The sequence below is a fragment of the Alnus glutinosa genome, chromosome 2 (assembly GCF_958979055.1).
Source record: "Alnus glutinosa chromosome 2, dhAlnGlut1.1, whole genome shotgun sequence".
In the NCBI taxonomy this organism is placed as follows: domain Eukaryota; kingdom Viridiplantae; phylum Streptophyta; class Magnoliopsida; order Fagales; family Betulaceae; genus Alnus; species Alnus glutinosa.
The window spans coordinates 915,548-942,036 of NC_084887.1; the positions used below are offsets into that span (position 1 = coordinate 915,548).

General features: G+C 37.6%; 2 protein-coding genes and 2 pseudogenes across 3 annotated transcripts; 3 read left to right on the plus strand and 1 right to left on the minus strand.

Moving 5' to 3' along the window:
- The first annotated feature begins 1,020 nt into the window (after positions 1–1,020).
- Positions 1,021–5,816, plus strand: LOC133859238 (transcriptional regulator STERILE APETALA). Its single transcript, XM_062294569.1, has 2 exons — positions 1,021–1,283; positions 4,692–5,816. Exons 1-2 carry the CDS (start codon positions 1,038–1,040, stop codon positions 5,814–5,816), a joined length of 1,371 nt encoding a protein of 456 aa, XP_062150553.1. The 5' UTR covers positions 1,021–1,037.
- A 4,493-nt stretch (positions 5,817–10,309) lies between these two features.
- LOC133860958 (pentatricopeptide repeat-containing protein At4g26680, mitochondrial-like) lies at positions 10,310–16,672 on the minus strand (annotated as a pseudogene).
- LOC133860957 (desmethyl-deoxy-podophyllotoxin synthase-like) lies at positions 10,998–12,650 on the plus strand. Of its 2 annotated transcripts, none has more exons than XM_062296642.1 (2): positions 10,998–11,897; positions 11,970–12,650. In XM_062296642.1, exons 1-2 carry the CDS (start codon positions 10,998–11,000, stop codon positions 12,606–12,608), a joined length of 1,539 nt encoding a protein of 512 aa, XP_062152626.1. In that variant the 3' UTR covers positions 12,609–12,650. The 2 variants fall into 2 exon arrangements, with proteins under 2 accessions (XP_062152626.1, XP_062152627.1); XM_062296643.1 differs by having other exon boundaries at positions 11,985–12,650.
- A 7,572-nt stretch (positions 16,673–24,244) lies between the features above and the next one.
- Positions 24,245–25,188, plus strand: LOC133860163 (desmethyl-deoxy-podophyllotoxin synthase-like; annotated as a pseudogene).
- The last annotated feature ends 1,301 nt before the right edge of the window (positions 25,189–26,489 follow it).

A 26,489-nucleotide genomic window follows, 5' to 3' on the forward strand; every position in this document is an offset into this window, starting at 1 on the left:
TATGTTTGTTAATATGTTTTAGTGGGTGTGTTTTGTTTTTGTTTAAAAAGATATATGTTTTGAATAGAAAACAAAAGACCCAAACAAATTAAACTTGTTTCTACGGACTACGATTGATTCATAGTATGTAATCTCTATCATTTTATTCCATTACAACTATTATATATACTATTTAAAATCGATAATAAACACAATACATGTGCAAGTGATCGAGAAAATCTACTTTTATGATAATTTTCAAAGGGCCGCCGGGACGTGTAATTAAGATTTCACGTAGCTTGTTCTAACTCCTGTGCCGTACACCTGCATTCGCTGGCAGTTGCTTCATCGCTGCTAATAAACCTAATCTTCAAAACCCCAAGGAGGCAAGGATCCTCCATCGATCGATGTGTGTACTTCATGGTTATCGCTTAACTTCGTTTCTCTTTTTTTCAAATTTCTTCTTGATAATCACACAAAACAGGTTCAGAGAAAGAAAAGGACCAGAGAGCCGAAATACGTGTTGAGAAGCACCTGAAAAAACCGTGGTGAAATGGAAAAAACCAACAGTCTCACTATCACATGAACCTGAAACTAGAACCCCCCGCCGTCTTTGCAGGGCGAGAAACCGAGGAAACCCCACCTCATAAATGAAGATATACTTCCTATAATATATACATTTTATATATATATATATATATATATATATATTCTGAGCCAGCCATACGTAATCATATATAAACGCGGATGTATGCAATATGACACAATATATATAATATTGGATAAAAAATAGTGAAAGTCATCCTCATATGTGAAAAATGCTATTTAATAGACTCACGAGACGAGTAAATTAATTTTACTGGTCCAAAATTCATTTTTAATGCCTTATTGAATGACAGCTTATAGCAATCTATTAAATATTAATTTTTTTTATCATATTTATCCAAGAAGCACAAACACCCTCTTTTTGGGTCCCTCAAATTGTGTCTTTATCTCTACCTTTTTGTCCTTGTTCCTTTCTGTTCCTTCTTCTCACTTTATAGCTTCACTTCTTGTAAATGTCTTCCTCTACTTCGTCTTCCCAAGACGGCAATGGCAATGGCAATGGCAATGGCGATGGCGGTGGCAGCACTAGCGCAAGAAGAGGGGGTGATTTTGAAGGGCCGTCGTCGTCTCGCCGACGTGCCGTCAACGAGGTCTGGCCGGAGCCTTTTGTTGAAGCTCTAGCTGCCCAAGTTGCCATCGACGCTTCTCACTCCATTGGCCGCCTTGCAGCCGCTCCTGCTCTCGCCAATGTATTTCAGGTTTGTTCACGATTTCCTTGATCATTTCATGCTTCACTTCTTTCTTTTTCTTTGTTCTTGAGAAATTTTTCTTGGGAATTCTTGATTGAGATTTTGTTTGTGATGGCGAAATTGTTGCATTTGTTAATATGAGTAATCTCTCTCGTACAGCATTAGCCATTAGGAAATAGAATCACCAAATTGGAAAACAGAAAGAAAAAAGAAAAGAAAAAGAAAAAGAAAAGAAAAGATGGTGCTGTTCCCGAAATGGACAAGTTATTGATCGAGTCAAAGCACCTGCCAAAAACTATATAGGAGGATATGATTCTGTTCCGTTTTGAGTATAATTTTCTAACAAAATTTAGCTCAATAGGAGGAGGATCTGAATATTGGTGAGATATATAGTATTAACTCCACGCCTATAAGCATCCAAGAAGAAACTGTTTTGCGAAAGCAATTGCTTTTTGATGGGTCATTTTCTAACAAAATCATGTCCCTTTCAGAAGAAGTAGAAGGAAGGGTGTGGTTTTCTTCTTGGCAAAATTAGTTCACTCCCTTTACCACTTTAGAAATGTCTATTTTTGGACCGTCTTTCCATATCTTATGAAAAAGGGGTCTTTTGGCCTGGGATTTCCTTTTCCCTTTATTGGCATGAATAATATCATTTTTATGCTTTAGAAATTCTCCTACTTTTGACTCAACTTTCTTTCATCTCGATCTCTAGAAAATTTATGGGATGCCTTTCTGATCTTCTAATACTCAAATGTTTGATAAAAAAAAAGAGTCCAGTACATGTGAAACCTACTTTTTCAACTTACCAGTGTTGGGAATCATGTAGCATGATTTAAGGAGGGGACTCTCTATTCATGCGTATGTCTCGTTTACCTTGCTCGTGTAAGTCTTACATTTCTATATTTAGTCAGCATTTCCTGTGTCGGAATATTACCTTTTTTATGTTCCCCTCAAGAAAAGAAGAAGAAAAGATTAAGATTTTGGTCCGCCCTCAGAGTACAGACGCTGCTGCATTATAACTTCACTCTTCAAATTTCAATGCATGTAATAAATCTCTCATTTTCTGTTTTTTTTTTTTTTTTTTTTTTTGTTTAAGTGTCATATAGAATGCAGAATCTTGGGATGATCAATATTTCTTACTAACTGGCCTGGAAAATTAAGAAGAATAACAAAACCATAATTCTGAATTAGATAAACCCACAAATTTATATTAGTGGAAACTTTTTTTTTTTTTTTGGGGGTCTTTTGAGTAGTGTTTTAAGTTTTGAGTAGGTTCCTAATGTATTTATTTGTCTTCAGAAAAAAGAAAAAAGAAAAAAAAACCAGAGAATAAAAGACAAAGACATGTTTGGTGTTGCAATATTTTATTTGAAAACCTAGAAATATTAGTCAAAGGCAAAGCATGTGCTCAAAGCCAAAAAGAACGTGGAGCCCTTTTCCTGAGTTACATGCTGATGTCTCCTCTGGTCACCTCAAGAAGTATGGTCTCATTATAAACCCAACGGCCTAGTTAATGGCCTTCTGTTTTTCCTTTTGTGTTTGTTTTTTAGTTGTGCGACTGTATTCTTTTTGAAATGCCATTTTCTTGAGCTTTTTTCTGACAAATAATTGCAAATCTGTTCTTTACCCTTTTGATTTTTAAAAGAACCCCGAGAGATGTAACCTTTTTTTTTTTTTTTTTCCCTCTGACCAAATTAAATAAGATGATGGGGGTTGTCAATGGTTTATAATATTATATAACTTTGTAAAAATAACGAAGAAGTTGAGCAAAATTTTGTGGGTATGGAGAAGTAGGGCAGAGAGTCAAAGATATCTGAAAAAGACAAGGTCAAGGCAAGGGGGGGAGGGTTGGGGGGGTCATGGCCCGTAGGGAGATAAAAGATTCGCTGCTTTTAACGAGACAGGCCTTTGGCTAGCCCTTTCTTGGAAATGAAAGAAAAATTCGTGGGAAAGCACGCTTCGTTATCCTATGTTTATATCACATATATGTAACCTTTTATTAATGATATATAATGCATGGACCACAACTTATGGCTAGGGTTCTTTGTCCTTTCTCCGTCCTGAACTGCAACTCCACCTACTCGTAGATCTCCCATTTTACCATGCTTGTTAAGATCACGATGGTTTTCAGCAATTTACGGTCTGAATGGTTAGTAATGGGGTGGGCTGTTCGAAATACTCTAAAATTATTAGAGTTCTTGTAGTCTTGCCGAAGACGTGTACTATCTAAAATCAAAATTGTTGAAAATCTCAATTATTATTTAGTTTTCCCTCTTGCCATAAGGCATGGTCCTTCACATGGATTGCAAGTGGTCACTGTACGTATAAATATGCCACAGCACCTGTAGTTGCTTCCATCGGTTACTCAAGGAATTAATACGCAAAAATGGCAGAGTAATGGTTGTTGTTGTTGCTCTGCCAGTATCATTGCCCTTCTTTGTCACTTTATTCTTGTGTGTTTCTCTCTCTCTCTCTCTCTCGTTATGTGTATCTTTACGTGGGAGACTGTACTTGGTGTACCTTATTTTTGTAACATGGATTGAGTAAGTAATTATAAAAGCAGGAGGAGCTGTCACGGTCTCCCCTCCCCCTGATAGTAAAATGGCACGAGCGAGCGAGAGGGTGGTGTTGTTCCTGTAGCGCTTACCCAAAGTCTACATATGCTACAAGACAAAGCTGATTCTACGTTGAAAAAGACAGCATACTAAAGTCATCAGAAAAATAGGAAAAAAACCCTTCTTTATTTAGGGCTCCGCCTGACATCTCTCTTACACCTATACTTCTGCTCTCTAGTCCCTAGTCTCTCCTGCGTCGCTGCTGCTTCGTGCCTGCCTGCCAATCACTGCCTCCACCTTCCAAAGCCTCTCACTATTTAAAGCTTTTCAGGCGTGGCTTGGACTTTGGCCCTATCACATGCTGCCATCGCTAATTACCTTTTTTTTTTTAATTATTTTTGGCGGGCTTGCGATTTTCAATATTAAAAGCTAAATCCAACTTCATATACCTTTGACGCATCAAGACAACTTCCTTATGTTTAATGGTTAAAGTGGACAAAAATTGGTCAAACTGGAAGCTTTTGCCTATGAGAAATTTTCGAAGCCCAAACCATTTTCGTTGTGGAGTGATTGGCTGCACGTCCTTAGTTTTAGCATTGTTGCTTAGCATTAGAAGGTAACGTTATTAGGGGAGAGAGGGTAAATGTGTTTGCCTTAAATTAAGAAAATACTTGGGAGACCCTTGAACATGTAATAGATACCATTTTTTAGGCTTTTGGGTGTACCTTAACTTAATGAGCCAGCTCCTGCATGTCTGTCGATACATGTTACAAAAAAGTTTACCATTATTTTGATTTTTTAATTCTCTACGTGCATGCATGAGGTTTCAATTGGCTACGTGGAATTTCTGTGGGCTTTGCAGGTTTCTTCCACGTGGCGGGCCGTCTCTCGCTCCGATCTCCTCTGGCATCGCCTCACTCGCAGCATCTGGGGCCGGACCCACCTCCTCCGCGCCACGTGGCGGGACGAGTTCGTGTACTGGCATCGGACGGCCCAGAACTTTCGCTCAGGCAGGTCGTCGCACGCCCCGCTGGTCTTCTATGACCTGTCTGATATGGACGACGCCCACACTTGCCGGTGCATAACTCTCTCAGATCGCCACGTGGCGTGCGGGTTCGCCGACGGCGCGGTCCGGCTCTTCGACGTCGAGACCCACGTCCACGTCAGCACGTTCCAGCCCCAGCACGGAAACCGTCTCGGCCGGTTCTCGCAGGCAGTGTCGGGGATCGTCCTAAGCAGCGATTCCAGGTTGGTGTTCGCCACGGTGGATGGGGACATCCACGTGGCTATCATTAATGGGCCTGGTGCGGCGGCCCATCCGCGGAGGGCCCATTCGGGGGAGGTGGTGAGGGACGGGGCGTTGGTGGACTTCACGGGCTGCGACCGGTGGTGGGTGGGCCTCTACGCTGGCGCGGCAGGCCGTGCCTTCCACATATGGGATGGGGTGACGGAGGAGCTGGTGTTCGTGGGTGGGTCGTTGACCGACCCGGAGGCCGTGATGGGGTGGCACATGCTGACAGAAGCAACGGAGTTCGTGGGCCGGGTGCGGGTGACGAGCCAGGAATTGGGAGTGGCGTGCACGAGCTCGAGAGTGATGGTGTTTGACCTGAGGAACCAGGGGGTGATATTGGGTGAGGAGGAGTACAGGAGAGGCGTGGTGGTGACGTCGCTGGACGTGGGGGACGGGGTGTACGTTAGTGTGGACGGGCGGGGGAGGGGTAGCGTGCGTAGGGTGGGGACGATGGAGGAGGTGTGTAGGTTCAACGTGGGGGTGAGGGGCGGCGGGGTGATGGGGTGCATGAACTTGGGTTGCGCGCTGATGAGCGCGGGGGGAGTGATAAGGGTGTGGGGGGCAGAGCATGGAGAGTATCTGTACCGATTTAGGGAGAGAGTGGGGGGACTGAACGCTTTTGTGGCCAACGAGAGGCACGTGGCGGCGGCGGGGAGTGACACGACGATACACCTGTGGGATTTTGGTGCGCAGTAGTGGGGGCGGCAAAACTGACATAAGAGAGGGAGGGAGGGAGGGAGGGGGCGTGGGAAACGCTGTTTTGGGGACTTTTTAGGTGCTGACCAAAAAAAGGCCTAATTGTTTTTATTTTATTTTTATTTGTATAGTTTTCAGCCTTTCAAGTCGCTGTAGTTTCTAGCGCTTTCTTTTCTTCTACTTTGTATGACTTTATATTTAAATTGGGTATTTTTTCCTACTCACATTCGTAGGCCTTTCTTTTAACTCTTCCTTTACTCTCTCTAAACTTCCCAATTTTTTTTTTTTTTTTTTTTTTTTTTTTTTTTTTTTATATATATATATATATATATTTATTTTTGGTGAGTATTACAGTAAAAATTAACAAATTTGGTGAGTGAATGCAACAAATTAATTTTATTTTTTTATTTTTTATTTTTTATTTTTAATTTCAAACCAAGGCTTGCATGGCCAAATTGGGTCTTCTATCACTGAAGTTTATGAACGAGAAAGTAATGACCCGGCTCACCCTAGGGGCCGTGGCTCACTCTGTTCCCGACATTGTTTTTCGGTGATGCTTTTTTAAAATAAAAACATTAACAAACAACTATAAATATAAATTACTCAAAAAAATTATTTACGTTATCTTAGTCCACTTTTTTCAAATAAAAAATAAAAAATAAAATTGAGCGTTATTGCTGTTTTCTTTTTCTTTTATCAACCATATGTGGGTCGGTCAAAAAGCAGTACACAAGAAATGATTAGAACACATAGTAAAATGCACAAAGTTTACCGTGCATTTGTTGAAGGCCTTCTTTACTGCACATGACAACGTGTTATTACCACTGCCTGAACCCAAACCTAAACCTGTGCCTACTTTTGACAGCATATAGTAAAACATGTTTATCCTTTTCTCAATCATAAATCCAAGCACATAAAAAAGTATGATAACGGCCTAATTTGGGTGAGGATTAATTCCCCAAGTTTCGAAATTGTCACGTTTTACGCCAACTAATTACATATACAATTTTTATTTTATTTTTGATGAATTGCATGTACAATTATTTGTAAATTATTTTATTTTTAGTCAGCATCAACAAATTTGAACCCATCTCCTTCCAACTTCAATAGACCAAGCAATGTTATAATAATAATAATAAAATGATTAAATTAACTTTTTTCTTTGAGATTAAGCTTTTAATATAAGTTGTAAATTAATATGATATAAAAGCAAATGTCTTACGTTTGAATTTTGTCTCTGTCATTTACTTAAAAGAAATAATCCTAATTAATGACCAAGGTTATAGATTGCAAGGAATCCTAATTAAGATCATCATCATAAAAATACAAGAATTCAAATATTAAAAATCCTGTTCATATGCAGTTTGTTTCCTAGCTTCTGTATAATCCTCTTCTGTATAGCCCCTGCTTAATTGCGTCTGCATCTTGTCTTTGTCAACAACATTCATAGCCTCTGTTTGCTGTTGATGCTTGATGATGTTGTCAAATTAACACTTGTGATATCTATGAGCCTACGATAAGAGAAGAGTCCGCACGAAGGCTTGCCGGGTGTGCCGGCGGAGAATGTTTTAAGTCAATCGAGTGAACCTACGGAGTAGGCTGAGAACTCTTGAAATTAGAAAGATCTAATTGCCAATGGAGGCTTGATGTTTAAGAATCAAAAGCATTGCATACAAATCATCTGCCTCCACCGTAAAGGATTCGATCTACAATGCCATTATGTTCCAAATGCCATTTTGTAGTCCCATTGAATTATACATATTGCCTACCCAATTATATTGGAGAGTAATTTTAGAAATTCTTCTTATGTCTCCAAAAAATGAGGTGACTTTTAAAATCACCATTTGATCTAATTCAATAGTAATCAATCACAAGCCCAATGGTGATTTAAAAGCCACATTATTGTTGGAGAGACACAAGAGAGACTTATAGCATTACTCATAAAAATATACTCATTTGATAACTGATGTTTACATAGGGAATTGGATAGACTAGCCTGCAAAATAATCAGAGTGGATAGGTGCTAACGTTGCATTGATCGATCTTCTTTTGGGTGATGATCGATCGGCCCACCCGAATTTTGGTATTTTTGGGTATTTATCAACATGTTTTATTATTTTTTAAGTCTATTCCTACTTTAGGGTTTCTATTGCATGCGCCCATTTTTATAATACTAGTTTTCTTTAATTAAGAATATTTCTTCACTTATAACATTATTTCCATAATTCAATATTTTCCTTTAATTATTATTAACCACGTGATTTATTAGATTTTCTTTTTATTAATTACCATGTATTTTGTTCGGGGTATTACACAAATTATACAATCTCTTGGAAGAGTACGAAACAAAAGTTGATAGCTACTTCTATTATGGAAGCTGAATTAGTGGCATGATATGAGGCCGTTACACATGCGGTTTGGTTGAGAAACTTTATTTCATGACTAAAGGTTTTTGACTCCATTTTGAAGCCCATAAAGATGTTATGTGATAATGCACTAGTAGTTTCCTCTATAAATAATGGCAAGGTATCTAATGAAAATAAGCATGTGATTTTGAAATATTTTGTCATCCAACATAATGGTCAAGACTAACGGAATGGGCTAAGTTGTGACAAATTGACAGTTTGAATAGGCAAAGCATGACACTTGTTAGTTCACGGTGCTTTATAAAAAATAGTTGTTAGTTAATGGGGCTAAATTATATTTAACCCTAATATTTAACTGGCCATATGTAGACCACATTTGGCAAGGACACCCTTGGGCTTGGGCCAAAGAGATCATGATATTTAAAGTCCAAATTAAGTAGGTTTAAACGTGTGTTCTAATTGAAAGAGTGTCGATTGAAAGGATGTTTCTTTTTCTTTTTTCTTTCCTTATTTTTTTTATTTTTATTTTTTTATTTTTATATGTCTACTCAAGAGGGGGAGGAGAGATTTGAACTACTAGTAACCTTTACTTTATGAGCCGTAGTCCCCAACTGATTAAACTACTCCTTAAGGACTGAAAGGATGTCTTTAATGGGAAGTGATCTTTCATAAAAACATTATATCGGTTGGTCTATATATATATATATATATATATATATATATATATATATATATATATATATATATATATTCCTATTCAAGCTAAAAGAATTCTCTCTAAAAGGATCATCTATGTTTTTCGCTTGAGTTTTTGCGCTACAAACTTCTTCATCAAAACTTATGAATTCAATGAGTCAACGTAGAATAATCATGATTTAAAGTTAGTGGATCTACCAGTATATATGAAGTTAATGTTGACACGTCTATTAAAATTTGTAAATAATGTAGAATCATGTACATTGTTATGTGTACCGACTTTAAATCTCAATCATTAAGTAAATATTATCCATTTCATATCATTGTCCCAATGAAATTAAAGCATATTATCTTCTTTCCATTATGATTACTGAATTCTTACATAAAAGTGACACAAGTCTCTTGTTTTTTTTTTTTTTTGAACAAGGAAGAACCTTCATTATAATATGAGACCCAAAGAGCCGGTCGCAGTAATTAGGGGTATAAAGATTCCTAAAAATGAAGTTCATGACTAAATCTTGATTTGGAGAGCAGTTGCCTTAGTAGATGGACAAATAATAAAGCCTCTCTTTACACATAAGTTCCACTATATGAGACAATAAAGCCTCTCTTTACAAGTTTCTTGCAACTAAGGGCACTTATGATTTTTTTGTATGTAATATCTTATACATGTTATTAGGTACGGAATCATTATCAAATGCTTGTCATTTGTGTCACTTACCCTATAAAAAAGCACTAGTTTATTAACACCCAATTTTGATATTCATATTACAACAATATAAATTTCATAATCATTTATGTCATGACATTATGTGATGCTAACTGTTTGTCTCTGTGTGATATTAATAAAAAGCCTAAACCGCATTCCAAATTAATCTCATTAACAATTTTTTTCCTTTTTTTTTTTTTTTCGATCTCTCTTTCATGTCTTAATGTGAGTATAATACTTTTTATTTAGGCTATTAATTTTAAGTGAGTGGACCATATCACGACATTACATGGGAGAGAAAAAGAAAAGGGTGGGCGGTCAAGGCATTCCTACCACCATTTTTGGCTACCCACAAAAGCTAGTAGGGGGTGACCGAAAAGGGTGGTTCAGTCACCCACATAGACCATTTGGAGTAGCCGAGCTACCCATGTGGCCATAGGAATTGTTTGGCCACCCGAAAAGCTATCAAAAGAGTGGTCGGCCATCATTAGTGGTGATGGTTGGTGGTAGACTATTAGCGGCAGTGCGAAGGCGAGAGTGGCAGTAAGATTAGCTGGCTATAGGGAAAATAGTTTTAGGATCGACGTGGCAAAATATAAGCAGTTCATTTAAAATGAACAACCCAAATTACCCTATCTCAATTTGTCTTGGACCTGCTGAAAATGAAAACAAATGTGTCAAGCGAGTTCACAATGAAGAAAATTAACTACAGTTTAGGAACAAGTATAAAGTTAACCTCTTTCCATTAACTCCAATTTTCAGCTCAACATAACTGCAAATATTTACACATTTTTGATCTAGTGGTTATAGTGCTGCTTTGGTTTCCAACAAATAATCTCACCCACTCATTTTTGCAAGAAAATTGAAAACGTAAACGTGTCCTCTTCAGAAGAATGCGAACCATCTTAACATTCTGTCTTTTCTCTCTCTTTGCTTCCAGTATTCTTCCCTATTTTATATTTTACATAAATTTCTACAACTAGTAATGGAAGACACTAAAGATACATACTCGTTGAGCTCAATTAGTTGGGAAGAGATTTATGTAGTGGATCAATCAGGATGAAGGATGATAGGGGATTTGAATCTGAATCCGCTCCATGAACATAACAATAATTCCACAGAAGAAATCTTGGAACAACTAAGTGAACCTAAAATACGACTACGATGCAGAGCAGAAACTCCAAAAATCGTGAAATTTTATTTTATTTTTTTCTAAGCCAACTAAAAAAAGGAATTATCAGGGTATCTGATGCTAATCACTTATGCAATGATATTATCTGTTGCTACCTGTTTGTCCGCTTGTGATGTTTAAGCTAAAAAAAATCGCTCTCTAGCATTATAAATTTTAAAGGATCGAGAAGTTTGCATACAAACCTGAGCGCTATTGTACAAGCTTCTCCAAGGTCCAAAATGATCCCATGGCCCTCTTCTCCTTCCCTCTTTCCTTGCCTCCTTTTCCTTCTTTTAATGGTGATATGTTGGAAGAGATATAAAGCCCGAGGTCCAATCCTGAAGTTGCCGCCAGGGCCGAGGAAGCTTCCTCTTCTAGGAAACTTGCTTCAGTTGATTGGCTCAGGCTCAATACCACATCGTTCCTTGAGAGATATAGCCAAGAAATATGGACCTGTTATGCACCTAAAGTTGGGTGAGGTTTCCACTGTAATCATTTCATCGCCAAAAGCAGCTAGCGAGGTGATGAAGACTCATGATCTTTCTTTCGCAGAAAGGCCTAGCGTTCTTGCTTCTGAAGTTATCCCATTTGCTCATTCAGGTTTTTTTGCCTGTCCCTTTAACGATTACTACAGGAAAATGAGAAAGATTTGTACCCAGGAACTCCTGGGTGCTCAACGCAACCACTTATTTAGATCACTAAGAGAAAAAGAGGTGTGGAATCTTATCGAATCCATTTCCTCGTCTCAGGGACTTCCCATTAATCTCAGCGAGAAGTTATTGTCCATGACAATTTCGAGGGCAGCATTTGGAGAAAAGTGCAAGAGTCAAAATGAATACATATTACTGATTAAGGAAATGATGGCGATTTCTTCTGGCTTTAATGTTGCTGATTTGTTCCCTTCACTTAGATTTCTTGGTTTCATCAGTGGGTTAAAGCCTGCCTTGAAGAGAGTGTACCTAAGGATTGACAAAATTCTACAGGAAATAATCGATGATCATAAGATGGAGATGATGACTATTGGGACTAGCAAAGACTTCCCAGGTAAGGAAGATCTTATTCATGTGCTTCTAAAAGTTCGGGAGTCGAGTGAACTCAAACTGGATATAACAGCCGAACACATTAAAGGAGTCAGTATGGTATGATTTACAGTCTTATTGACATACTAACTAGATGATGTTGATATTGTGGTTGATATAGCTCAATGTTAGTTCAATCTTTTTCAGGACATCTACATTGGAGCAGGTGAGAGTTCAGCAACTACCTTAGAATGGGCAATGTCTGAGCTGATAAGAAACCCAAGAGTAATGGAGAAGGCACAAGCTGAAGTGCGACAGGTCCTGAGAGGGAAGAGGGCAGTGGAAGAGACAGACATCCAGCAGTTAGATTACGTGAAATCAGTCATTAAAGAAACTTTAAGATTGCATCCTCCTGTTCCCTTATTAATAAGAGAATGCAAGGAGAGATGTAAAATAAGTGCATATGACATACCAATAAAGACGAAAGTCATCATTAATGTGGCGGCAATAGGGAGAGACCCAGAATCTTGGATCAATGCTGATTGCTTTCAGCCAGAGAGGTTCCAGGGTTCTTCTGTTGATTTTATAGGAACAGACTTTGAATTTATTCCCTTCGGGGCTGGAAGGAGGATGTGTCCTGGCTTACCATTCGGTGCTGCAACTGTTGAGTTTGCACTTGCTCAATTGCTCTACCACTTTGACTGGAAACCTCCAAATGGGATAAAACCAGAAGAACTTGACATGACCGAGGCTTTTGGAGCAGTCTGTAGGAGAAGGAATGATTTGTACTTGATCGCCACCCCTCGTACTCCTTTCCTTATTGAGACATAGTGTGGTAGAAATTAATAAACTTTTATGCTCCTTTGAATGTCAGTTTGGGTGTTACACTCCTCCTTCAGTGAAGATGGGTTATGCATGAATATTTCCTTCTCACAAGATTACTTGAATTTTTGTAAGAAAACATGTACTCCTATAAAATTTCACTGTGCTCCAAGCATGAGAATTGTTGGACTTTCATGCAACCATTTGAGCAGTACAACAGGAAGGGACTGATGGATGGGTTAGCACTTAAGCACAACCTTTAACTTGCCTTGTCCCTTCTACCACTGTCAGCAAACAACTCCATCTTCTATTCCCTGATTCTGCTCCATAGAAAAGTAGCCTAATAAATAAATAAATACATAAATGAATAAAAATGCCTAACCATTTCAGAGTTTGAAATGTCGGAGAGATAAGTATATGGTGAAGTCCCCAATTGAGTCTTGTTTTGACAGCTACAGATGTGAGGAAGTCTCTAATTGAGAAGCAATCAACATGCAAGTTCCTCCGGAAAAGATGAAAGATCACCATCATCCACCTCGGGAAAGTCACCAATTGAGTCTTGTTTTGATTACTACATATGTTAGGAAGTCTCTAATTGAGAAGCAATTGACATGCATCTTCATTTGGAAAAGAGGAGAGACCACCATTATCTACCTTGCCAGTAGCGAACGGAGGAGGGCCTAGCTCTCCCAGAAAAGTCCCCTACCCCTCCCAGGAAAAGGGTGAAAAAAATAAAAAATAAATCTCCTTGGTCCCTAAAAAAATTGAAAATATCCCTTACTTCCCTTAACAATCTTCAAAACAAAAAATAAAAAATCGTCTGGCTTCTTGAAAAATTGAAAAATATCTCCCCAAAAGTTTAAAATAATCCCCCTGGCATTTTTTATTTTTTATTTTTTTTTTATAAAAAAAAAAAATTTTAGTAAATTCCCTCTAACCCCACAAAAAAGCTGAAAAAACCCTGTAAGGCCGTAACACCAATTTTTTTTTTTTTTTTTTTTCAAATAATAACCCCACTGAAAGAGACATAATATGTTAAACGAATAAAAAATATTTAATTCCCCTCCCCCTCCCACAAAAAGATGAAGTGATGGCTCTGTCACTGTACCTTGCTGCAGGCAGGTCTCCGATTGAGAAGCAATCGACACACATGCTCCTATGAGGAAGATGGAGGGGGGGGAGGGGGGGGGCGGGGGGTGATCATCATCATCCATATTACATGATCATCATCATCATCATCATAGTCCAATTGAAAAGCAACAAGTTGCTCCCATGGGGAATATGAGAAACCATCATAATCACCTTGCATGAATTTAGAGGTATTTCTAGTATTCTATACATATATTTGTGCAGAAAGGACCAACATACACCCAAAAAAAAAAAAAAACAGAAAAGAAAAGAAAAAGGAGGAGGAAGAGAAGAAACAAACAAATTACCTGAACAAATTCAAAAATCGCAACTTGCTTTATTGACCCCTACCTCCTTCATGGAGAGTTTTGACTTATTTTTGTTCAATGGGATTATTTAGACTCCTAATATTCCAACAAACAAAATACATAAGCAAAAAGAGGTATAGTAACTAAACCGTACCCCCTTCATGGAGAGTTTGACTTGCTGGCTCCTTTATTGGAGCCCTTGCCTACTTTCTTCTTATGGTTTCTCCTAACCTGAACCCCTCCTGAACTGAACTTACCTCTTTTAGGTTATGGTGATTTGGTTAGGTGTAGCCAAGGTTGGAGTAGCAGGAGTTACAGACTTGCGAATAGGAACAACTTCCTTTACTCCACTAATTTACCAATAGCTCCCCCAGGGTAAGGAATAGTTTCACAATATCCTGAAATTATTCATGAAATGGTCTTTAAACACCTGGAAGATAGCAATAGACATCAAACTACAAGTGGTCCTACCTGGAAAGTTTTTCCATTCATCCTAGGGCCATTCAGTCAGATTACATTCAGACAAAGTTTTGCAACCTTAATGTAAGAAATCATTATAATTACTTTGCTCAGGAAAAATAAAACAATGGAATCTTATACAACTTGCTTTAGTTTTGCTCTTGAAGGAAAAAGTGTAGTTCCCACTAAAAGCTAAGATTTTAAAGTTACAAGGTGAGATTAGGTGGATGAAGAGGTGAATTTACGACAACACAACCTTTATAAGTTACATGGAAAGCTTAGGTGCATACAACCTTAGCAGTTACCTCCAAATGCTTTCTTCTCATACTCAGAACCAAAGTTGGTTGTTTTGGATTTGTCAAAGCCTTCTGGCATAAGACTTCTAGCTACCATTTCACTACATAACATCTTTGCCTCTTGAATTTTTCCACACTGGCAAAGCCCACTGCAAATCTCAGATAAGCTGCCTGAATCAGGAGCCATTGATCCCTCAAACATTTCCTTCAAGACTTGGACTGCTCCATCAAAGTCCTCATTTTTGCAGAAGGTTGATACCAACATTTTGAAAGTATGTTCATTTGGATGGCAACCACTCCTTAACATGCTTTTATATATCTGGAAGGCATGCTCAGAGTTCTTTCTCACGCACTGACCATAAATAAGGGCAGAAAACGTTGAGGCATTTGGCACTAAGTTATCCTTATCAAGTTCCTTAACCAGATATGCCGCTTTCTTTGTCTTACCCCCCTTGCATAGCCCAAATATCAAGGCATTATACATTAAAATATCAGACTTAACTTGATTCCTCAACATCTCCTCAGAAAGCTTGCTGCCCATCTCACTATCACCCACTTGGCTATACCCATTTATCAAGGTATTGTAGGTCACAGTAGGAGTAACATTCATGGCCTTCATCTCAATGAAAACCTTATTAGCTTCATGTAATTTCCCTTCCTTGCAAAATCCATGGATAAGCATGTTCAATTTAACCACATCCTGATGCACCCCATTCTTTTCCGTTGTGTTTTTAAGCTTTATTGCAAAGCTCAATAGACCCTTACTGCAATATCCTGCAATCAATGTGTTATAAGATGCAGTATTTGGTCTAAAACCCATGCTCTCCATCTCCCTAAACACCTCAACAGCCTTCTCCAATTTTCCCAATTTACAGTAAGTGCGCATGACCATATTAAGAGTATAAACATTTGGCGAAATCCTATGATGTCGCATTTTCTATAGAATGCGAAAGTAATATCCATTCTGTGCAAATCAAGCAAAGAGATCATGTAGGCATTACATGACTCAATGGTACAAAAAATCCATAATCCTTCATTCGACAAAAAGTATCAGTGGCGTCCCTAAACTTCTTCATGAGGAATGCTAGGTATCCCAATTTTTTTTTTCCAAAAGTTGGTTCCCAAATGAAGTGTTACAATTTCATATGATTTATCATTTTGGAAAATGTGTCATAATCTCATGGGATTGTGACACATCATTTGGGAACCAACTTTGGGAAAAAAATTTGGGATGTCTAGTATTTCTCCTTCTTCATATGTGCAAAAGTCTTGAAAAGTGAGTCAAAAACACGAGACGAAGAATCACACAAGCGGTGCGAGTGTAAGATTTCTTCAAACAGATTGGAGGGTACATCTATCGGACAAGATACAAGAATGTTCCTCAAAATGGACCCTGCAGATTTGAATTTCCAGTTTTTGGTGAAAATGTGGAGGATTATGGAATAAATTTCGAGGGAATGGCAACTGGGTTTTTGAATCCCAACCCAGTTGAAAAACTCGAGGGAAAGAACATGGTCCTTCTGAATCTTGAGCAATACATGTTTCACTCTGAGGGGTGTAAAACCGGTTGATAACGAACTGAGCTTAGTCCAATCAGAGTGAATTAGGTGGCTGTGTCATGTGTGCAACGTTTATGAAATCAAGGTCTTGACCTCTGGGCTCAGGGACTGTTCGGTGGGGTATTGGAATTGGTTTCCATTTCCTTCCTCCAAAATTCCCAGGGATCGTGGGTTTCACAGAGGTGTGTGTTTGGGCTAAGGAATTAAGCAAAGTCGAAAATCGACGGAATGGAGAACTGTTATTCATAATTTCCTCATATATATAACAGATAAAATGGGTTTTCCTTTTTGGTACGTGAACAAGCACAAAAACTTTGGTGTGATTGTTTGACTCAAATTATTTTGTCCTAATTCAACGAAATTTAAATGAAATGGAAGTGGGTCTTGATGAAAACAATGGGATTAAACTAACCTTCTTTGGACGAAGAAAATGGAGCGTTTGAGCTCACTTCGCTTTGCTTCTGAGCTCTCAACCTTCACCGAGGCATTACAACAAACACAATCCAGAGTTAATAAACAAAGAACCGGAATATATACGAACATAGAGGCAGAGAGAGTTGAGAACAAGGCGTGCTTTGCGCTTCGGAGAGAAAGAGAAGGGTTTGGTGGGTGTTGTTAATAGCGATTGAGACGGGGGGGTGGGGGGGGGGGGGTGGTGGGGGCGGGTTTGCGTTTTTCTTGGAGTGTTCTGTTTTTTTTCAAAAAAAAAGAAGAGGAAGATGGAGAGGGAGTGGTCTGCTACTACTCCTAGTGGGGACGAATACGAGAAGCTTGTGTTTCGGATGAACCCTCCTATTGTTCCGCACATGAGAATTACACGTTGTTCTTTTTTTTTCTTTTTCTTTTTTTTTTTTTTCTTTTTTTTGAGGGAAATTTGAATAATTTCATTAAAACACCTAAGGGTAACGTGGTTACAACCAGACTGAGACAAACTTAGACTAATACAGGGATTCAGAACAATACAATTATCCCAATACAATTACCCCAAATACTCAGACCATACCAACAATTGCTACAAAAAAAAACCTAGTCAACAGAAAGGTGCCTATGCGTTGACATATGAGCCTCTACTTGCACTATGGAATCGATCACAAACAATCTGTGCTAAGAAGCTATGACTAGGCTAAATCTAACCCGGAGCATACTGCCAAATACAATCTGTAATTAACAACAAGAAAACACCAAAAAACAGTAGCTGACGTCGGAAGAAGCACCGCCGGAGACGGCGCGTGTAGAACACGCGCCAGCGCCAGAAGATCCCCTGCAGCCGCCGACCACCATAAACTCCCGATCGCCACCAAACACGGCAAAAGAAGTGGGACGTAGCCATCACGCGTGGCCACAGAGTGGAAAACACTCTGGCGCGTGATAACCATGCGCTGGTCACCGGAGAGCAAACCGGCCGTATCACGCAGCGGCAGAATCGGAGGACAACGGCGAGCACAACTGGGGGATGTGTGTCGACCAAAGGCTGGCGGAACTGAGTAGATCTGGTCTTAAAGAATGAGAAAACTGGAGCACACCAAAATCATTCCGCCGGTGACACAAGCGGCGGTCTCTCCTCCTCCGGAGCCTCTCTAGAGTGCTATCCTGCCAAGAACAAAGAAAACCTACCAACACTAACAACCAACCACACTCCATAGTCACAAGGACTAGGAGGACTCAAAACTCCACAGCCCTAGTGGCTGGGAGACTCTAGCCTCTACTGGGTACAACCCAGAGAGGAAACAAAAACCTCTCTAGCCCTAAAAGAGCTAGAAGAGGAAGCAAGACCGGGAGGAGGGAGGCATGAAACCTTCCTCCCCCGGCAACCCACCACACTTTCCCCTCACTGACTGTATAAGCTTTCTCTCACTCTCTCTCCTCTCAAGTTACCGCAAGAAGTTACACGTTGTTCTAAAAGTATGGGAGAAGTTTTTTTAATAACATTAATAAAAAAATATCTACTTCTCACATGTTTAAATGCATGTCTCACTCTTATTTATGGGTTGTATAAATTTTTTTACAAATAAATTTGTAAGAAATTGCTGTCCCATTGATTCCTACAAACCGGTTTAGGAAGATATTCTCCCAACTCCTTATGGCAGAGATTCAAAGAATAATTTTGAATGTCGGTCGGAGGTGGATCAATATTTGTTGGATGAGTGTAAAACATATATCATAGATTAGATCAATCTGATCAATCCTTACATATTAGTTTGATCAAAGACAATTGAATGATCGATTGAGCTTTACACAATTGAATGTTCGATTGAAAATCCGATCGATCATAGAGCATTAGTTTGATCGATCGGACTATATGCATTTTTTTTTTATTATTATTATTATATATGCTTGTGTATTAGCACGATCGATCATAGTGCATTAGTTCGATCGATCGATCGTGATATGACCAAGTGATCAATCGAACATCACACAAGTCTAGAGTTGTAAACGAGTCAAGGTTGAGCGAGTAGTGCATGTGCAAGCTTGGCTCATTTAAATTTATAACGATCTCGAGCCGAGCTCAAGTTTATTTATCATGAGCCTGAGTTGAGTTCAAGCTCATGGTGAATTTAAAAATTAAGCTAAAGTCGGCTAAATGAGCTCGAGCCGAACTCGAACTTATGACGAGTTTTAAAAATTAAGTTCAGCTCGGCCAAGTTTGTTGTAAGTTATATAGTTTAGTTAACATACAAAAAATATGGGTGAGCTCATTTAAAAATTAATTATTACATTATATAACATATAAACAATATATATTTATATTGTATATTAAATTAATTATATAACTTACAAAAAAAATAAAAATAAATGATGTAATGATTATTAAATATTTAATAATAATACTTTTATAAAACATAATAAAGTGATTATATATCATATGCCACAATATTATATTATTATATGATTATATAGTCTTATAATCCTATTATATTACATGAATATTGAACAATATGATTAAACATCATCAAGCATCAAGCAAACAGAGTGAACCTAAGGAGTAGGCTGAGAACTATTGAAATTAGAAAGATCTATTTGCCAATGGAGGGTTGATGTTTAAGAATCAAAAGCATTGCATACAAATCATCTGCCTCCACAGTAAGGGATTCGATCTACAATGCCATTATGTTCCAAATGCCATCTTGTAGTCCCATTGAATTATAAATATTGCCAACCCAATAATATTGGAGAGTAATTTTAGAAATTCCTTTTATTTTCTTCAAAAACTGAGGTGGCTTAATTTTAAAATCACCATTTGATCTAATTCAATAATAATCAATCACAAGCTCAATGATGATTTAAAAGCCACATCATTATTAGAGGGACACAAGAAAGACTTGTAGCATTACTCATAAAAATACTCATTTGATAATTGATGTTTACATAGGAAATTGGATAGACTAGCCTGCAAAATAATCAGAGTGGATAGGGTTGCATTGATCGATCTTCTTTTGGGTGATGATCAATTGGCCCACCCGAATTTCGGTGTTTTTGGGTATTTATCTACATGTTTTATTATTTTTTAGGTCTATTCCTACTTTAGGGTTTCTATTGCTTGCCGCCCATTTTTATAATACTAGTTTTCTTTAATTAAGAATATTTCTTCACTTATAACATTATTCCCATAATTCAATATTTTCCTTTAATTATTATTAACCAAGTGTTTTATTAGATTTTCTTTTTATTAATTACCATGTATTTTGTTCGGGGTATTACACAGATTATACAATCTCTTGGAAGAGTACGAAACAAAAGTTGATAGCTACTTCAATTATGGAAGCAGAATTAGTTGGGCATGATACGAGGCCGTTACACATGTTGTTTGGTTGAGAAACTTTATTACATGGCTAAAGGTTTTTGACTCCATTTCGAAGCCCAATAATATGCTATGTGATAATGCACCATTAGTTTCCTCTATAAATAATGGTAATGTATTTAATGAAAATAAGCATGTGGTTTTGAAATATTTTGTCATCCAATATAATGGTGAAGACGGACGGCATGGGCTAAGTACAACAAATTGGCAATTTGAATGGCCAAAGTATGACATTTGTTAGTTCATGGTACTTTGTAAAAAATAATTGTTAATTGAGGGGGCTAAATTATATTTAAACCTAATATTTCATTGGCCATAAGTAGACCACATTTGGCAAGAACACCCTTGGGCTTGGGCTACAGAATCATGATATTTAAAGTCCAAATTAAATAGGCCTAAATGTGTGTTATAATTGAAATCGATTGAAAGGATGTCTTTAATGAGAAGTGATCTTTCATAAAAAAAAAGTTATAACAGTTGCTCTTTGGAGAAAAGAATATATATTATATATATATATATATATATATATATATATATATATATATATATATATATATAATCTCCTAGTAAAGCTAAAAGAATTCTTTGTAGAAGGATCATCTAATTTTTTCTCTTGAGTTTTTGCGCTACAAATTTCTTCATCAAAAACTTATGGATTAAATGAGTCAAGGTAGGGGAATAGTCAAGATTTAAAGTTAGTGCATCTAACGGTGTATATGAAGTCAATGTTGACACGTCTATTAAAATTTGTAAATAATGCAGAATCATGTACATCGTTATGTGCACAAATTTTAAATCTCAACCATGAAATGAATACTATCAATTTCATATCATTGTCCCAAGGTAAGCATACTATGTTCCTTCCATTATAATTATTGAATTCTTACATAAAAGTGATACAAGTTTCTTTTTTTTCTTTTTTTTAATAAGGAAGAACCTTCAGTATAATATGAGACCCAAATGACCAGTCGCAGTAATTAGGGATACAAAGACTCCAAAAACCAAAGTCCAAGACTAAATTCTAACTTGGGGAGTAACTGTTTTAACAGATGGACAAATAATAAAGCCTCCACTGTAGGAGACAATAAAGCTTCTCTTCACAAGTTTCTTGCAACTAAGGGCATTTACGATTTGTGTATATAATATCTTATACATGTTATTAGGTATGGAATCATTATCAAATGCTTGTCATTTGTGTCACTTATCCTATAAAAAAGCACTAGTTTATTAACACCCAATTTTGATATTCATATTACAACAATATAAATTTCATAATCATTTATGTCATGACATTATGTGATGCTTACTCTTTGTCTCTCTGTGATATTAATAAAAAAACATAAACCGCATTCCAAATTAGTCTCATTAACAAATTTTTTCCTCATTTTTTTTTTTTTGGGTCTCTCTTTCATGCTTAATGCGAGTATAATACTTTCTATTTAGGCTATTAATTTTAAGTGAGTGGACCATATCACAACATTACATGGGAGAGAAAAAGAAAAGGGTGGGTGTTCAAGGCATTCCTACCACCCATTTTGGCTACCCACAAAAGCTAGTAGGGGGTGGCCGAAAAGGGTGGTTTGGTCACCCTCATAGACCATTTGGAGTAGCCAAGCTACCCTTGTGGCTATAGGGATTGTTTGGCCACCCCAAAAGCTATCAAAAGGGTGGTCAGCCATCTTTAGTGGTGATGGTTGGTGGGAGACTAATAGCGGCGGCGAGAGTGGCAGTAAGATTAGCTGGCTATAGGGAAAAGAGTTTTAGGTTTGACGTGGCAAAATATAAGCCGTTCATTTAAAATGAACAACCCAAATTACCCAATCTCAATTTGTCTGGTACCTACTGAAGATGAAAACAAATGTGTCAAGCGAGTCCACAATGAAGAAAATTAACTACAATTTAGGAACAAGTATAAAGTTAACCTCTTTCCATTAACTCCAATTTTCAGCTGAACATAACTACAAATATTTACACATTCTTGATCTAATGGTTATAGCGCTGCTTTGGTTTCCAACAAATAATCTCACCCACTGATCATTTTTGCAAGAAAATTGAAAACGTAAAGGTATCCTTTTCAGAAGAATGCGACACCGCCAACCCATGGCTGGATTCACCCGAAAAGAGAGCCCTTGAATTGAGCTAAAATAAAAAAAATAAATAAATAAATTCAAGCTTTCTTGGGCTTGGAGGTTCAACTTTGTGGGTGTATTTTTGCTTTATTTTTTGATGGGATGATGGGATCTAGAATCCTTCTTATTAGAATTTATCATTTCGGTTTGAATATTAGGGGTCATTCTTATTGTAAATTAATCAAGTCAATAAAAGCCCAATATAGCCCTTTAGGCGACGTAGGCACCTAACGCCGAATCATTTGAACATTTTGTCTTTTCTCTCTCTTTGCTTCCGGTATTCTTCCCTATTTTATATTTTACATAGATTTCTACAACTAGTAATGAAAGACACTATAAAGATACATACTTGTTGAACTCAAGTAGTTGGGAAGAGATAAGAGATTTATGTAGTTGATCAATCAGGATGAAGGATAATAGGGGATTTGAATCTGAATCCGCTCCATGAACATAACTATAATTCCACAGAAGAAATCTTGGAACAACTAAGTGAACCTAAATTACGACTAGGATGCAGAGCAGAAACTCCAAAAATCGTGTTACAGACGGGTTGGAGAAAGCCATCTCGTAATAATCTACGAACAGAAAATAATTAATTTGATAGACTAGATAGTAGATATATAGTAGACAGGGACAGGAAAGTGACAGGATTCTTTAAAGAGCCTGAACCTCTCCCTCATCGAGATAGTCTACGAACGGAAAACAATTATGTGGTAATAGAGTAACAACATTAAGCATCTTTTTATGTGTGTGTGTGTATATATATATATACAAGTCTTTGTACATGTTATGAGGTAAGAAATCATAAACAAATGCTTGTCGTTTGTATCATGATTCATGAAGCCTATAAAAAATCTACCAAGAAAATTGACTTATCTGATTGCTGTTACTTAAACAAAAGGAATCAGAGTGTCTGATGCTCTAATCATTTATGCCATGACATTATCTGATACTAACTGTTTGCCTGTATGTGACATTTTTCAAATTTTTTTTTTTTTTTCTAAGCCAACTAAAAGAAGGAATTATCTGGGTATCTGATGCTAATCACTTATGCAATGATATTATCTGTTGCTACCTGTTTGTCAGCTTTTGATGTTTAAGCTAAAAAAATGGCATCTCTAGCATTATAAATTTTAAAGGATCGAGAAGTTTGCATACAAACCTGAGCGCTATTGCATGTACAAGCTTCTCCAAGGTCCAAAATGATCCCATGGCCCTCTTCTCCTTCCCTCTTTCCTTGCCTCCTTCTCCTTCTTTTAATGGTGATATGTTGGAAGAGATATAAAGCCCGTGGTCCAATCCTGAAGTTGCCGCCAGGGCCGAGGAAGCTTCCTCTTCTAGGAAACTTGCTTCAGTTGATTGGCTCAGGCTCAGTACCAAATCGTTCCTTGAGAGATTTAGCAAAGAAATATGGACCTGTTATGCACCTAAAGTTGGGTGAGGTTTCAACTGCAATCATTTCATCGCCAAAAGCAGCTAGTGAGGTGATGAAGACACATGATCTTTCTTTCCCACAAAGGCCTGACGTTCTTGCTGCTGAAGTTTTCCCATTTGCTCATTCAGGTCTTTTTGCTTATCCCTTTAACGATTACTACAGGAAAATGAGAAAGATTTGTACCCAGGAACTCCTGGGTGCTCAACGCAACCACTTATTTAGATCAAGAAGAGAAAAAGAGGTATCGAATCCATTTCCTCGTCTCAAGGACTTCCCGTTAATCTCAGCGAGAAGTTATTGTCCCTGACAAATACTTCAATTTCGAGGGCAGCATTTGGAGAAAAGTGCAAAAGTCAAGATGAATACATATTACTGGTTAAGGAAATGATGACGATTTGTTCTGGCTTTAATGTTGCTGATTTGTTCCCTTCACTTAGATTTCTTGGTTTCATCAGTGGGTTAAAGCCCAACCTTGAAGAGAGTGTACCTAAGGATTGACAAAATTCTACAGGCAATAATCGATGATCATAAGATGGAGATGATGACTATTGGGACTAGCAAAGACTTCCCAGGTAAGGAAGATCTTATTCATGTGCTTCTAAAAGTTCGGGAGTCGAGTGAACTCAAACTGGATATAACAGCCGAACACATTAAAGGAGTCAGTATGGTATGATTTACAGTATTATTGACATACTAACTAGATGATGTTGATATTGTGGTTAATATAGCTCAATGTTAGTTCAATCTTTTTCAGGACATCTACATTGGAGCAGGTGAGAGTTCAGCAACTACCTTAGAATGGGCAATGTCTGAGCTGACAAGAAACCCAAGAGTAATGGAGAAGGCACAAGCTGAAGTGCGACAGGTCCTGAGAGGGAAGAGGGCACTGGAAGAGACAGTTTCCAGCAGTTAGATTACGTGAAATCAGTCATTAAAGAAACTTTAAGATTGCATCCTCCTGTTCCCTTATTAATAAGAGAATGCAAGGAAAGATGTAAAATAAGTGCATATGACATACCAAAAAAGACGAAAGTCATCATTAATGTGGCGGCAATAGGGAGAGACCCAGAATCTTGGATCAATGCTGATTACTTTCAGCCAGAGAGGTTCCAGGGTTCTTCTGTTGATTTTATAGGAACAGACTTTGAATTTATTCCCTTCGGGGCTGGAAGGAGGATGTGTCCTGGCTTACCATTCGGTGCTGCAACTGTTGCACTTGCTCAATTGCTCTACCACTTTGACTGGAAACCTCCAAATGGAATAAAACCAGAAGAACTTGACATGACTGAGGCTTTTGGAGCAGTCTGTAGGAGAAGGAATGATTTATACTTGATCGCCACCCCTCGTACTCCTTTCCTTATTGAGAAATAGTGTGGTAGACATTAATAAACTTTTATGCTCCTTTGAATGTCAGTTTGGGTGTTACACCCCTCCTTCAGTGAAGATGGGTTATGCATGAATATTTCCTGCTCACAAGATTACTTGAATTTTTTTTAAGAAAACATGTACTCTTATAAAATTTCACTGTGCTCCAAGCATTAGAATTGTTGGACTTTCATGCAACCATTTGAGCAGTACAACAGGAAGGGACTGATTGATGGGTTAGCACTTAAGCACAACCTTTAACTGGTCGTGCCTTGTCCCTTCTACCACTGTCAGCAATCAACTCTATCTTCTATTCCTTGATTCTTCCCCATAGAAAAGTAGCCTAATAAATAAATAAATACATAAATGAATAAAAATGCCTAACCATTTCAGCGTTTGAAATGTCGGAGAGATAAGTATATGGTGAAGTCCCCAATTGAGTCTTGTTTTGACAGCTACAGATGTGAGGAAGTCTCTAATTGAGAAGCAATCAACATGCATGTTCCTCCCGAAAAGATGAAAGACCACCATCATCCACCTCGGGAAAGTCTCCAATTGAGTCTTGTTTTGATTACTACATATGTTAGGAAGTCTCTAATTGAGAAGTAATTGACATGCATGTTCGATCATTTGGAAAAGAGGAGAGACCACCATCATCTACCTTGCCAGTAGCGAACGGAGGAGGGCCTAGCTCTCCCAGAAAAGTCCCCTACCCCTCCCAGGAAAAGGTCAAAAAATAAAAAAAAATAAAAAAAATATCTCCCTGGTCCCTTAAAAAATTTGAAAAAATCCCTTACTTCCCTTAACAATCTTAAAAAAAAAAATAAAAATAAATAATAATAATAATAAATAAATAATAATAATAATAAATAAATTCCATCTGGCTTCTTAAAAAATTGAAAATTATCTCCCCAAAAGTCTAAAATAATCCCCTGGCATTTAAACAAAAAAATTGAAAAAAATTCCCTCTAACCCCACAAAAAAGCTGAAAAAACCCCCTAACACCCTTTTTTTCTTTTTTTAAAAAAATGGCCTTGTTTGGCAAACAACACAAAAATTTCCCACTTTATTTTTACATTTTCCAATAACAATCAACATCAAAACTTTCCAACTTTTTTCACTTTTTATATCACATTAATAATTTTTCATTACTATTCAAATAAAAAAATCCACTACAATACAACTTTTTTTCACTTTTCTATACAAATTATTTTTACTTTATATCACATCAATCACTTTTACTAACACCAAAATTAACAATCCACTATCCTGTTCTGCACAATGCTTTGCCAAACAAGGCCAATAATCCCACCGAAAGATACATAATATGTTAAACGAATAAAAAATATTTCCCCTCCCCCTCCCACTCCCACCAAAAGATGAAGTGATGGCTCCATCACTGCACCTTGCTG